The 14,949-nt window shown below is 43.5% G+C and overlaps 2 protein-coding genes across 2 annotated transcripts; one reads left to right on the forward strand and one right to left on the reverse strand.

The window, feature by feature from the left end:
• Positions 1-1,132: 1,132 nt before the first annotated feature.
• LOC109519324 (apoptosis regulator BAX) lies at positions 1,133-4,531 on the forward strand. Its single transcript, XM_019875774.1, has 6 exons — positions 1,133-1,228; positions 2,107-2,155; positions 2,240-2,398; positions 2,855-2,990; positions 3,834-3,938; positions 4,028-4,531. Exons 1-6 carry the CDS (start codon positions 1,198-1,200, stop codon positions 4,124-4,126), a joined length of 579 nt encoding a protein of 192 aa, XP_019731333.1. The 5' UTR covers positions 1,133-1,197; the 3' UTR covers positions 4,127-4,531.
• A 1,487-nt stretch (positions 4,532-6,018) lies between these two features.
• On the reverse strand, positions 6,019-14,685 carry map3k14a (mitogen-activated protein kinase kinase kinase 14a). The gene is given in 17 exon segments (XM_019875778.1): positions 6,019-6,616; positions 6,839-6,939; positions 7,033-7,171; positions 7,647-7,756; positions 7,834-8,029; positions 8,031-8,164; positions 8,310-8,460; positions 8,843-9,000; positions 9,084-9,188; positions 10,038-10,166; positions 10,244-10,373; positions 10,442-10,576; positions 11,166-11,537; positions 12,012-12,249; positions 12,329-12,410; positions 12,481-12,780; positions 14,286-14,685. Coding segments are annotated over 16 exon segments (2,640 nt in total). The 5' UTR covers positions 12,779-12,780; positions 14,286-14,685; the 3' UTR covers positions 6,019-6,454.
• Between the last annotated feature and the right edge of the window lie 264 nt (positions 14,686-14,949).

The following is a 14,949-nucleotide window of genomic DNA, read 5'->3' on the forward strand; positions in this document are numbered from 1 at the left end:
ATTTAGGTCAGACATCCATTCTGGGGCAGTGCACGCTTCCTGTTTAAAATTACACATTGTGATGTCATCATGACTCCACCTATCTGTCCTCTAAGCCAGAGGACAGATAATTAGCACAGTGCTAATTGTGAGGTCATGCAGGTGATGGTATAATTTAAATTGGATTCCGGCACACTCAGGTTTAAATTACAGAGTGTGATGTCATCATGACTCCACCTATCAACCCCTCTAAGCCAGAGCACAGAAAAATAGCACAGTGCTAAGTGTGATGTCATGCAGGTGAGACAACTCCTCCAATGCACCCCGCAGACCATGCGGGCCACTAAATGCGCTATTGACCAATCACTAGTTATTCCATATTTTACATTTGCCAAATCTCATGGCACACCACCAAACAAAAGTCACAAAAGAAATATATACTACACTGAAATAATGAAAATGAATGGCTGTAGCGGTGGTAACGGAGGGGCATTTCAGGAGTAATTGTTGGGATGAATACTACTGATTGATTGACTGATTTATTGAACATATGAACACATTATGAAATTTGATCATGTCTAACATTAACAGTGTTTGGGAATTTGATAACCTTTTGTATCAAAGGCAATAAAATGAGCCCATGTGACATCTCCAGCCAATCAATTTAGAGAAATAATCATCACAAAGCTTTAGTATAACCAAGGAAATGGACAGCGAGGGAAGTGTTCCAAGTAGAGAATCTGTTTTACAACAAAATTTGAAATATAACAGTTTTCACGAATGACCATCTCATCTATTTAGAAATGCATGGCGTCTGAGAGGTAATTATTGTTTAATTTCGCCTGAATTTCGTGGAAAATTTTTGAATTCAGATGTTTTTAATCAAATTGGTTATATTTTTGGCCATTATCCTCATGCAATAATTATCAATACAGCCTCATAAATATTCTTAATATTTTTTTGCGATAATATGTAATAATCTAAAATCGAAGCTCTTAAATTAAATTTAAAAAAACCCCACAGAACTAGCGCGTGACTACTAACGACACGGGAAAATATTTTTAAAAATATTTATCCGTTAAATAAATACGGCATCTGGTCGATTTTTGAAGACAGAAACAAAGATGACATCATCGCCCCGCTTGCCAGCGACAAACAAGTTGTCACGTGTTTTAATACGGAAGTTCCAGCGGTGTGTTTGTTTGAGCACAAATCAAGATGGCAGCGCACCCGGGTGGAGGAGGACAAGGTTTGTTAGCCAGTCGCACCTTTGTTATGCTGACTTAAAATACCTGTGACAATGTCGCCGGCGCTTCGTAACGCGGACACGATATTGCCCTGTCGTCATTCGTTCTCATTCTACAACTGTGGCTTCACATCTCGTTGGCAAAACGCAACATTTTGTTCCACGAGAGGCGAAACGTTAGCCTCACGTTAGCCTCAAGTTTAGTCTCGAGATAAGTCAAGAGGAAATAAACGACACCAGTGTGGGCACTTAGACCTTAAAATGTTGACCTCTATTCTTATGTCGGCACAATGTTCTATGTTAAAGCTTCGCGTTTGCTTACCTCGCAAAACGAAAAGCTTGTGTTGATCTTTCTTTACAGTTCTTGTGTAAGGGAAGTGAATCTATGAAAGGTATGGTGAACAACTGATGGTCACTATAAAAGTAATGCATTGACTCAATTACACCTCGAATAGCGAAAATCCGCCAAAACGAGTTTTAATTGCCTTTTCATGCCACAAGTTGCCGGCAACCACAATTTATGTCTGACTGAAACTCCTCAGCTCACTTCCACATACTTCCTTGACACCAAGATGCCACCAGTATCACACAAAGAGCAAGTAGGCGACTTAGTGAAGGCAGAACTGTGATTTTTAGGGTGGGGGGGCTTGATATGTAACCCATGATACATTCTGTCAGTATAGAATAATGAGTTCTTGTTTTTGAGGTATTGATTTTCAGACAAATTCATGAGTTGTGTGAAAATAATGTCAAATGTGTTGCGCAACACAGTACCAAACAAATGGGCACAATGTTTTGTTTGTATTCATTTTGTTTGCGGATAATGGAGGGATTGAAAATGAAAATTGGTGACTAAGAGAATCCTGTTCTTTGTCTTGCAGGCGACTCCAAGGAGCAGATACTGGAACTGGGGGCTGTCTTGTTAAAAGAGTAAGCTCAAATGTCACGTGACAAATCACAAATGTGTGCTTTGGTATTTTTCGATTGATTACATTTTTTTTACCCCCCTTGCAGTTTCATTTACGAGCGAGTCCGCCGGCACGGAGACAACAGCGCCGTCGTGACCCGGGCCCAGCTGGGTGGAGGCGAGATATGCGATACCAGCCACAAGAGGCTGGCCCAGTGCCTACAGAAGATTGGAGACGAGCTGGACGGCAATGTGGAACTCCAACAGTAAGTAGCTGCGGCATTTCATTTTTATTTTTGTTGTTAAAGAAAATGAAGAAACAAGACTTGTATGGATATTATGACATATTAGTAATATGGCATGGCTGAGAGGGCTGCTTGCATTTTGGAGACTACTGATAAAGTGAATTCCTCTTTACGTCCATCTAATCGACAGTATCTTTATCGATCGCCTATCTATTTTGTCTAACTGCATCGACTAGTGTCTGACTCAATGATTGGCTGGATGATTTAATGGGCTGATATTATGGTAAAACAGTCAAATGTTTAATATGTTTACAAGCGTACATGTTAAGGGACCTTTTATTCATTCTTCTTTTTTTTTTTTAATCACACAACGAAACTGTCATCAGAATTTAATTCTAACAAATATCTGTCTCCGCCTGGTCTGTCTATGGTTAACAGCAACCCTAATCCAATTCTCTGTAATTTTCCCTCGCTAAGGATGATCAACTCCCCCTCGCTGAGACCCACCAAGGAGGTGTTTGTGAAAGTGGCTGTTGAGATCTTCGCCGACGGAAAGTTCAGCTGGGGCCGAGTTGTCACTCTCTTTTACTTGGCCTGTCGACTAGTCATCAAAGTGAGTCCAGCACCCCCAAAAGAAAAAAGCCCATGACTAAACATCACGACAAAGAGAGAGGCTTAAGGGAAACGTGCAATTCATTTTTTTTATTCCACAATTCAACACAAATACCACACCCTATTGCCTTGCCAAGTTGGCAGTACAGGTTTTTGCTCTGTGTTGGGAGCCAAAATTTGAGCTGCACATAAACTACGGGAAATGGGAAAAAAATATATTTATATGGGAAATTAACTGCCATTGATGGCTATAAATGTCAAAAGATGCGTTTTTACTGGGCTGGCAGTGAATGAGTTCAAATACAGTAATGCCCGTACTTGTGGGCAAGTCAGGATGACTGTTTATTTCACACGACAAATAGTCAAATACTAAATTAGAACACTCACTTCAGCTCTTAATATCACAATTACTACAGTGCATACAGGAGTTAAATTTAAAACAAGTTCATGTAGATTCTCGTTTTTGTGAAATACAGCATGGCCCCCTTTCATTCAAATAAAATGTCTAAAAATGTGATTAATTTCGAACCAGCAAAAATGTCTCTTTGTGGTGTGAATCCAAATTTAGTGCTATTTTTTTAACAAGCTCAAAAAAGTCGCAAAATTCGAAGAATACGTGGTTTTTAAGAGATAGGCAATAAAGCACAAATTTGGGTAATAAAACATAAAAATGCTGGGATTGTGTATTATGGCAAATTGTTTACGTTTTAAAAATAAATCACAAATATGAGATTATTTTAAAGTGATACCTCTCCCCCATCTCAGGATAATTTGACCACCTCTGTGACATGCTGTCATTGCCAAATGAAGCGAGGCCTTTCTAAATTGTGTCTTTTGGTTGCAGGCGCTCTTGACTCAAGTTCCCGACGTCATCAGAACCATCATCAACTGGACCATCGACTACCTCCGTGAACACTTTCTCAACTGGATCTGGGAGCAAGGAGGCTGGGTAAGGACGTCGGAAATCATCACCCGTGCAGGTACTGCTTTCTCAGCATTCAAACCTGCTCATCGTTTTCTTTTTTAATTTATTTTAAGGAGAGCATTCGCTCTTACTTTGGCACTCCGACGTGGCAACTGGTGGCTGTGTTCATGGCAGGGGTCATCGCCACGATAATCGTGACTCGTAAAATGTGAGGAGCACACTGGTTGGGGCCAAGGAGAACAAAGAACTTGCATGAGGATTTGAACTTTTTGTAAGGACTGTGGCGCTGCTGTAAACCCCTCCCTCCCCCCTCTTGTCATGTGGGCCGTATGCACTAAAGGTTGTTTGGGGGTTACAAACACACACACACTAGGCACACGCCTGAGCGAGGGAATGCATTTTAAATAATTTATTTTGTACCTTTTTGGTACCGAAAGAAAAGAAAAAAACACTATTTTTGTTTTCTGCTGTCATTTGGAGGATGTCTTACCTCCTTCATTTCATTCAGAAAGAATGCATCTTCCTCATGATTTTTCAATGTGCAATCAACATGTTCTATTATTGGCTTCTTACTTTATGTAGAAAAATAGCAATCCTTAATTGTCAGTAAGATTAAAAGAAAAAAAAAAAAGGTGTTCACACGGCAACATTTGCTCCGGTGCTGCGCCGGGGCAGCACAAGTAGAGCGTTCTCACGTACAAAGTTACACCGGTGTAGCCCCTGAAAACAGCTTAAACCGGAGCAAATTTAACCCTGCTCAGGGAGGTGGTTTAAAAATTTGCTCCGGAGCAAATACTCGTTTGCGGGGCAGCACCGATGTAAAATACGTGTGAACTCTACAGGGTTAAAAATTTGCTCCGGAGCAAATGCTAGTTTGCGGGGGGAGTAGCCTCGCTACGCATGAGAAGAGTTGATTACATAGGGCTAGAATGCGTTGCTTTCGTGCTCTGTTGTACTTCCGTCATCTTTCCTTTTGTAGGAGACTGGACTGTCTCGGAGTTGTTTGTGTAGTTTGTTCCTCTGTTGTGTGTTCACAACCCCCCCATAGAATTTATTTTGTGATTTCCTCTCTTGATTTTTTGTTTGGCGCACTACGTTTGCTTTTCTGAGTGTCATTGAAGTCATTGTTGATTTACGTTTTGGGGGGTGGTCATTGAACGCCTCTCGAGCAGAAGGCACGGAGACCGAGGAAGGAGAAGGACGTGCCTCTGCAGTAGTTGCTTGAGTTGTTTGTTTTAAAAAGAACCAACACGACAGCTCTTTGTTTTCTATCGTTTTGCACCGCTGCAGAAAATGCCGTGTGAACGCAAGTGGGGCTGCGCCGGGGTTAACACGCTCAGGGGCTTTGTACGTGTGAACGCGCCACAAAATTTGCTCCGGTGAAAGATATATCGCAACAAAGGTGCAGCACCGGAGCAAATGTGTGCCGTGTGAACACCCCTAGAGACTGTGGCAGCCATTTCTGTCCTGTTTTTGTTTGACTCCCGTATCCAAAGCAATATGTCGGCAAGTCACATGGTAAATAGAGCAGTTCTGTTGTCTCCTAAAACGCAGTCTGCTTATGTAATGTTTAGTCATACTCTGGACCAGCTTTTGTAATAAACTGCGCGTGTGGTCACTAAACAGACACAAACAGAAAAGTTGAGTGTACCTCACCTGTTTGAAAAGTGCAGTACTGTTTTAGTTTTGAGAGTCATTCAATATTGAGTTTTGTCTCCACAGCAAAAAAAAAAACAAAAATTAGACATTTGTTTGTCAGTGCCTTGGTCTTGTTTCTTTGTTTTTATACTGACATTTTCACTTTTTTCTATCACATTTCTAAAAGTTTCAAGTCAAGCTCTGGAAAGAAAAAAAAAAAAAACAATCACTTTGGAATGAATTTTTATGTTGTAATATGGATATTAAACATTAACTCTTACCATGTGTTTTTCTTTACTTGCATGATTAAACTTTTCCAAGATCAGCCATTAACATCCGCAGACAATTTAATTTCAATGAAGCGGAGAATACAGCTGGAGGTTTAAATGCCAAAGCTCAAATGTGAGGCTGATGGGATGAGCTATAAAAAAAAAAAATCACACGCACAAAAAAAGGCCACCGCTGGTTATTACTAAGTCACAGGTTTATTGTGTCCTTTAAAATAATTAACCTGGCCTTTTTTTTTTTTTATGGCAAGTACCAGAATTCATAAACTGAAGCTTATGTCCTGGTACTTTTTTCATTGTCCCTGTAGCCTATTTTCATTTGTGTCTGCAGCACAATGAATTAGAGCAGCATTAAATCATACATGAACACTCAGTAGAGTAGGATTTATTGCAATATTTAGCTTTTTCTACAATCGGGGACTTTTGCTGGCTAAATGAAGTACCAAATGAATGCAATTCCTGAAGAGGAAATACATGTTTAGATGCTTTTTTTGTTAAGGGTACAGAATTATGATAAGAAACAAAGCTACAATGTAGTTTGATGGCTACGAGGGACTAAAACGTCCAGAATAAGACATCAAATCGTGTGAAAAGGACTTCATTGTTCTTTAACTCTCATCTAGTTTCCAGTGCGCCATCTCTGATCCTCCACCTCCAAGAGGCACTGAAATCAGGAGCCGGGACGCAGCAGAGCTTCAGCCCCGACTCCTGAACCTCCTCGTCGTGAGCCACTGTGCAGCCCAGCTGTGTCTCCAAGGTGAAAACTCTCTCGGAGATCTTAAAACGGAAAGAAAAGTTCATTTAGAATGGGTGTGATGGTGGATGGCAGTAAATTCTCGAAAAAGGTTTTTCTTTTTAGCAAAGTCTAACATGAATAATTTTGTCTAGTGGGAACTTGGGACGCTTCTGTGCTGTCCTGATAAATCATAATAAGAGTACAGGCACACCACGAAATTAGAGCCTCATATTTAAAAAGGACGAGGAGATGTTGGGTCTTACTTGATCGCTGATGCCGGTGGCGATGTGGCCCACCTTCACCCGCCGCGTCTCTCGGATTTGGATGATTGTCCCGTTGAAGTCTCGGATGCAGACGTCCACCCCTACACCCGGACCAAAAAATTTACCGTTTGATTCTGTGTATGTGAGTGAGAGACAGTGAGCGTGTGAGCGTTAGGTGCGCTTTGGTGGTGCACCTTGGAAGCAGCACGGTTGAGGCGGCGAGTGGCCCAACAAGTCCAAACTAACGCTCTGGTGCCCGTCCAGCTGGCTGCTGTCAGAGCAGACTCCTGAACTATAGTCGTCGGCGGGGCTCAGCGACCAGCGGCCCGAGTCCTGAACAAACCAAGCGCAACTCTTAAAACACTTAAACCAAATTTTTTTTTTCCCCTCTGTGGTCATCTTATCTGTTCTCTGATTGGTTGGGAGAAATCAGATGGTTCTACTGCCTTTCAGTTAGGCAACCACTTGGATTTCTCAAGTTGGCCAAATATGGTTTCCAGTGGCTTTCAAACTTTTTACATCAGGTGATGAATGGAGATTAATTATGTGCAGAGTCAAGTATTTAATAATTTCCTTTTAAAAAAAAAAATAATGTGACAATTCTAGTTGATGATTAGAAAAATAAATACATAAATAACTATAGGTTGGAATTGGCCTTCTGACAAGAAAAACCATAAAACAAACAAACAAAATGGCGCCAGAGGTACTAGTTAGCCCCAAGGTAGCTCATGGTTATCATACTGTCAGAATTTAATATTGGCCCATGCCTAATTGAGATGCAACTGTACCGTTATGAGTTTCGAATTACCTTTTTGTCCCACGGATCCCGGTTGGAGTAGGCGTCGCTGCTGAGACAAGACAAGAGCTGCTCCTGCATCTCAGCAGAGTGAAGCTGAGAAAGGCTACTGAGATAGAAGTCTAAAGAAAAAAAAAAAACAGAAAGCGCTGTAAAATACGGTGCATAGACGAGCCAAAACCGTGAACGGGAAGCTCACCTTTCTCTAGTTTACGCAGCTCAAGTTCTGGAACAGTGTTGGTGATCCTGTTTTTCGACTGTTTTAAATCGAAATTAGTTCCTTGCTCACACACGTCGGCTTCGTCTTCATCGCCGTTGTTCAGCTGCACTATCGAACTCCTGTCCGTGTTCTCCTCCTCATCGTTTTCACACTCGACTGGTGGGGAGTCTGGCGTTCAGCCGCACTATCGAACTCCTGTCCGTGTTGTTCTCATCGTTTTCACACTCGACTGGTGGGGAGTCTGGGGGTTTGTTGGCGAAATAAAGAGGTTCCGTGTAGGAACTCCTCCATGGGCTTCTGAGTCCGCCAACTGCATGCAAAAGGTGAAAGTAAGGTAACATGAAGGATAAGGCTAACCTAAAGGTAAAGTCAAGATACAGCTGAGGTAAAGTTAAAGACAAAGCTAAGCGAAAGGTATGAACCCCATGCAAATTCCAGAGGAGGAGTATAAGCACCTTGTTTGAGCGCTCTGGCCGCACGTTCCTTCATGTCACTGGCCGACGCTCTCTTGCTGGGATCCTTCTGCAGTCCCGCCTTGATCAACTCCGCCGTGAGAGGGCCGCAGTCCGGCGGGATCTCTCGGAGCGGCGGCGGGTCGTTGGCGATCTGTTGACAACAGGGCGTCCATATGACAGGGATGTCCAAACGTTTTTGTTTGAGGTCCACATCCAGAAAAAAAGTTTGAATATCGAAAAAGGTTCAACAGACAGACATTTTAACTAACCTTCTGGCCCCTGTCAAATGTCATTTTTAGTTTAGGGTTTTTATTTATTTATTTATTTTTTTGGTCACACCGTGGGCCGCTAAAAATAGATGGCAAGCCGCAAATAACCCTGGGCCCGTAGTTTGGATACCCCTGCTGTATGGCATGGATGTACTGCACTTAACGTCCTCCCTTATGTTGAGCATTGCAGTATTCACATTTTTGTAGTCTCATTTCATAAACTCAAGATGATGAGTATTTTTTGCCACCTGTGTCGTACGGTACCTTAAGGAAGAGCCGACAGGTGTAATATCTGGTCCAAGGTGGGCACCCATTGAGCATGTGCAGTAACATGCAGCAGCTGCTCCACACATCTGCTCTGGCTCCGCGGGGTTCGCCCATCACCATTTCGGGGGCCATGTGCGTCTCAGTACCTTTCAGGTCTTTTTTCAATAAGATGGCCAACAGTGAGGAATAATGCGATAGATGTCATATTTTTTGGCGGTCCACCTCCGGACGGTCCTACCTCGAGACCCACTGAGACTCTGCCCGCCACTGTCCAATCTCTCGGCGTGGCCAAAGTCGCACAGGAAGGAGTCTCTGCCGTCCTCAGACAGCAACACGTTGTCGGCTGAGGGACAAAAGGAGGAAAAAAAAAAATTATGGAGCTTGGGTGACTTCCATGACTTATGCATACTTGAAGGGCTGTTTAATTGGAAACAGAGCAGCTGTACACGGCCAGAAAGAAAAGAGGAGGGGTGTGAAAAAAAGGGAGAGATGCAATACAAAACTACAAGTAAGAGCAGTTTTGGTGGCATTTCCTTTCAGTTCATCTACCTTTCTCTTACCTTTTTTTCTGCACCCCCCTTGTCTCAATTACTTCCTGCTCTTCATATCATCCCTCCCCCCCTTCTCTCTCTCTCTCTTTTTTTTTTTTTTGCCACCACGCATGCGCCTTGGCTTCCTAGCAGCGGCTGAGTCACGGGGGGAAATTCCCAAAACCCGCCGCTGCTTTCCTCACGCTCGGTCACAGGTGCTGTAAATCCATGTGAGACCAAACGTCTGGATGACAGCTAATTAAAGTCAGGGCAGGTCTTGTTGCAGTTCTCAAGCTACAGGATGGGCCATGTAGAGATTTTTTTAATGTTTCAGATACACGAGGTATCACAGGAACACAAAACCTAGCTAGATAGGCAGATAGATAGATAGATAGGTCGCTATCTAGCTAGACCTAGCTATCTAGCAAGCTAGCTCGATAGACAGATAGATGAGTCAGTTTGCTAGTTAGCAGTCTACTTCCTGGTTGATGGAGGCCATTTTGCTTCTTTGATTCCTGTCTCTACACCTTCATCTGAATTTTGACCAAAACATAATAGCATCATCTTTGAAGCTTCGTGGAAATTGTTTTAGGCCCGTGCCCCATCCATCCACAAAAGTGTATGTGGAATTAAATGTATAGAAATAAAATAACCACAAATACCTTTCACATCAAGATGCACCACTTTCTTCTTGGCCAGGTACTCAAGGGCTGTCGCGACTTGCAACAGGTAGTAGAGGCTCAGGTCCTCCGGCAGCCGCCCACGGCGTATAATCATTTGGCTGAGCGAGCCTGAACGGAAAGGGTGCCTTCTTGTTTACCGCTGTATATCACAGCATTATCGCGGGCAACGATAAAGAAGCGCTTGCCAGATTTGTGGTCCATGAGAAAGAAAACATAAGGCCCGTCTCGGACAACTCCGAAGAGCTCCAGGATGCGAGGAGATCGGAGGGCACTCCACGTGCTCGCCTCCTCGCTGTTGAACCTCTTCAGGGGGATCTAGAAGGAGGAAGGCGTTAAAGTAAAATCCAAGCTGGGCTATGAATTGCGGATTCGCTCGGTGTTACCTTTTTGACAGCAAACTTGAACCCGGTGTTGACATCTTGAGCGCTGTGGACTTCGCCGTAGGAGCCTTCCTTGATGAACTCTGACAGGACAAACTCCCTTCCTTCCTTATACTCTGATTCAACAGGCTGGATGTTCTGATGAGGGGAAAAGGCAAATGACATAGTTGTGATTAAAGCGGACATATTTAGGAAAACCGACATTGTTTCTGGAATAACACGAAATTATTGGTGGTACCTGTCCAATTTCTGTATCTTCTGCAGGTGTTGCGTTACAAACACACAGTGTAGCATATGAAGAGCCAATTTCCCCATGGCGGGGAATATGCTGCAACGTCGCTAGTCACTGTTTTAGCACTCGGACAAAGCCATGTCCAATATAAAAATATTGCTTTGGTGCCACCTGTTGGCATCTTGGTGTCAAGCGACTAGGTTGAACTAAGTGGAAGAGCTTCATTTTGTCAAGCAATAGCCTTGTCAAACAACAACAACAACAAAAATGCTTTGCTAGCATTTGAGGCATCTATAATCAATTACAAACCTTTCTGGGTGGCTGCTATTCACAGCAGGACTCGCCTACGATCATGAATAGTCAAGCGTAAGTATTTGATGGTTTACTGTATGCCTGCATGCCGTGGACATTTTATTAAGACACCTGGGAACTGTTTTTAATGAATACGTTAAAAAAAAAAAAAAGCACAATATGTCCCCCGCATAAATAACTCACTTCGTTGTAAAAAATGATCCCCTCATTGTCGACGGACTGCCACTTGTCTTCTTCCTCCTCTCCGGCGTTTCGCTCCACCTCTTTAAAGAAGGGCCCCGCGTAGCACGCGTCGCCCTGGCTGACGCTGCCTCGCAGGCCGGCGAGGGCCAGCGAGCAGTCGCCGGCGCTGCTGAGCGAGTCGCTGTCTGGTCCGTAGGAGCAGAGGCTACATAGAGTGCCCGGGAATGGCTCGGCCCAAGCCAGCGGGGAGCAGCCGGAGCCTGTGTTGTAGAGCTTAGTGCCATAGAGAGGAGGCACGACATCCTCTGCGCTCTCCACGCTGCTGCAGCACGAGGAACTGAGGCGGCTCCTTCCTGCGTGCAGCGAGTCCTCCTGCAAGAGCGAAAAGCATTGATGATTTCTTCAAATATTGATAGTGCACAATTGTTGTTATTGAACACAAACTGACAACTAGTGTCACTTTCCGTTGCTGCACTTGTTCCTCGTGGCCATTCGGTGCTTCCACTGGTATGAATCTATTAAAGCTTGTGGCCCATAGGCTAGCTAAAGCTAGCAACATGAGGCTAATCCTGATTCATGCCCATTTATCCAGTCCAGCATGCGCCAGTTGAATATTTTTCTTGCCAGATACGTTTTTTTCCCCTCCAGTCGAAAACAAACAAACAAAAAAAAAAATGCCCATTTGGGCTTTTTTGGCAACCGTGACAGAATGGGATACTGCCCATGCCGTATGGGCCACCGTTAATGTTGACGCCCGCTAACCCTGAATTGATTGATGAATTTAAGTGGTTAAAAGGTTCAACCAAGGACTCCCCCCCCCCCACCTCTTTGAACCATTGTGCTTACTTGGATGTGCTCCAGGGAACTCCCACTCTCCTGTTCAGGCACTCCAGAGGGCACCGCAGTATCTGTGTGGTATCTGCTCGGTTGCCGCTCCTCTTCTTTCTTGTTCTTCCCCAAAGGAACTTTTTTCCGGCCTTTGCGCTTCACTCTTTTTCGGGGCTTCTTTCTGGGGCCGAGTGGCGTTGGCGCTTGGACGGAGGCCGTGGTCGGGCAAGCCACATTGTTGTGCTCCGGCTGCAGACTGAAGCAAAAGTATGCATTCAAACAATGCCAACTCCATTTTGGTATGAATTTTTTTTTTTTTGAAGCGCGAATGATACCTGACGATAAAACAGCCAGATGAGGGGACGTAGGAACGCTCAAAACAGGACGGACTAAATTCCTGTGAGTCCTGAGTTTCACCTAGAGGACGGCGGCATGTTAGATGATGAGAGTGTTGATTGTTTTGATGTTACGGAATCGTCATAATTACATTCGGCCTGTGCAATGAAAGGGGAGCTCTTCAGCGATGTCTCTCCGACTTGCTCGGCAGTGCCCTGAGTCAGCACTTTGTTCAACAGGGGACTCAAACGAGCGATGTAGTCCACTTTGCTGCTCTTCCACTGCTCTTCGTCCTCCTCTTCTTCCCCTTGCTGCTGCTGTTGCTGTTTGTGGTGCTGCTGGGTTCCTTTCTCCCCAGCTTTGCATTTGGGGTACGAGGCCTTAAGGTCGGCCAGCGGCGACCCCGAGAACGGGGAGGTGGAGTTTAAGATCCTCTGGCTCACTGCCATGCCTGCTGAGGTGAGACTTTGAAAGAAAAAAAAACAGTGCAGTTATCATGGCATTATAATTTAACGTTTTGTGGCAAGTGAAATTAAGCAAACATCATAAATCAGATCGCAAAAACAATCCCATCACGTATGTTGCTTTTTTCATTTCAACTTTTCACGTTCCATAAAACAACGATATGAAAACATGTGGATAGTTTGGATAGTCCACACTGCAATGCTCATTTGATTTCAAATAATTGTTTAGCCCTACTTCAAACCAACCAAATCTAAATACATTTGCATCACTGGCCGCATTTTCAAAAACATCTGAGTCACCCGAATGGCTTTTTGCTTGTGATTTCTTGATCACAACGACCACATTTGAAATCCATTCTCTCTTTCTGCTCTTGGCAATGGAACAACAAACACTTCATCTTGTTTACACATAGCTTTCTGTTCATTTCATCGCAACGACCACAGAGTAATGTTATTACTCTGTAACAACAGACACTTTGTGGAAAGGCTTCAAGTTGGCTTTCATTCTCGATGTACTCCTTGAGGAGCCAAACGTCCAATGAAAATGTGTTTCATTTCATCATATCTGCACTTCCTCTTGAGACCAAACCTCCGATCCATATTTACTTTGTATTGAAGACAAATCAAGGCGAAACCCGATGGCTGTTACTTTGTCTTACGGGTTGCCACTTTTGGATGAATTGAGCTGACAAACAATTGAAAAGAAATGCACTTTTCAGTCTGAAAACTAGTGTTGCAAAATTAGCCATTAAAAACTACGACGACGACATATTTCGACGCAAAACATGAATTCAATTGACTTGATGATCACAGAACGCCGCAATTCCATTTCCACACATCCTCGCTTGTATGCCCGCTTACAAAACATTAAAACGGGCAACATACGAGGTCAGCCGCGAAAGCATACATTTACCTTCCAGCCACTAAATGTGCAATCACAGTCATTCTCCTGCCCTGAGAACTAAAACCCAATATCTCTGATGACATTTACAATGCGTGCTGACTTGACTCAGCTACACTGACATTTCCAGGACAGGAAGCAGCAAGAAAAAAAAAAAAAAAGTCCAATGTCCAACTGCAGAAGAGCATTCAAAACCACAACAATGACCATTTCTAGGGGGATTGTATGTAATCATTCTCTTCTTTATAGAACTACTGATTAAGGTAACGAAACCAAATGTTTTTGTTTTTTTTGGCGGGTAGAGATGACACAGGAAACTCAGTCGGGCCTGCGGAGCAGAGTTGGGTTGTCGAATAACTCAAGCGAGCACTGGTTTCAGTTAGGGGAATTGTATGACACTTTATACACTAACAATGAACAAGTATGTCTCGGCGTGTTGTAACGCAACACGCCGAGCCATGAGTGCACGCACTGTAAGCATCGAGGTCGCTTCTCCGGAGCCAGCTATCAGCGAGAGCACAACCGGGGGAAGGACGTCAGCATGCGGAAACATTTTACATTTCATAGCAGTCGCTCGAGTGAGGTCATTACCTTCTGGCTCTGCAAGAACAAAGCGATCCCAATGTCGCTTCCTTTCGAAGGCACACCCGAACCGGTGGAAAGAAGGAAGACGGCGAGTTTCCAAGCAAAAACGATCAACCGGGAAAAAAAACCCTTCGAGAGAAAGTGTCCCTGACCTGACGTATCCCTCTACGTGCGTGCAAACAGCAATATAGGTGCAAGCGGCTCCTGTCCTTTTTTTTTTTTTTTGCTCTTGACACTCACTGTACCGCTGCTGCTGCTGCTCCTTTGGTAGGAGGAGTCTGCTGGTGACTGAGGGGAAATGCCACAACCTACTTGCACACTCAGCGGCTGTTCCGTGAAAATAAAAAAATAAATAAAAATGTCAGGGACTGACAATAGCTAAGTTGGATCCACTTGGATCATCAATAATTAATTAATAAATCAATTAATCAATCAATCAGTGTATATGAAGGACACATTATGCATGGAAAAAAAAAATCAAGACTATGTCCTCGGTCTCTTTGGGTGCGATACAAGGTATCCTGGATTAGGCCTTTTAAAGTTGGATTTTTAATATGGATTTTTTTTTGTTGAGGCAAAAATAAAGTTCTGAAAGTCAATAAATTGTCAGATAGAAAAATATATATCATAGACACAATAACTTCTATTTTGGTCCCTTCGCTGTTACAAA

This window comes from Hippocampus comes, unplaced genomic scaffold (assembly GCF_001891065.2).
Source record: "Hippocampus comes isolate QL1 unplaced genomic scaffold, H_comes_QL1_v1.1 scaffold93, whole genome shotgun sequence".
NCBI classification, from domain to species: Eukaryota; Metazoa; Chordata; class Actinopteri; order Syngnathiformes; family Syngnathidae; genus Hippocampus; species Hippocampus comes.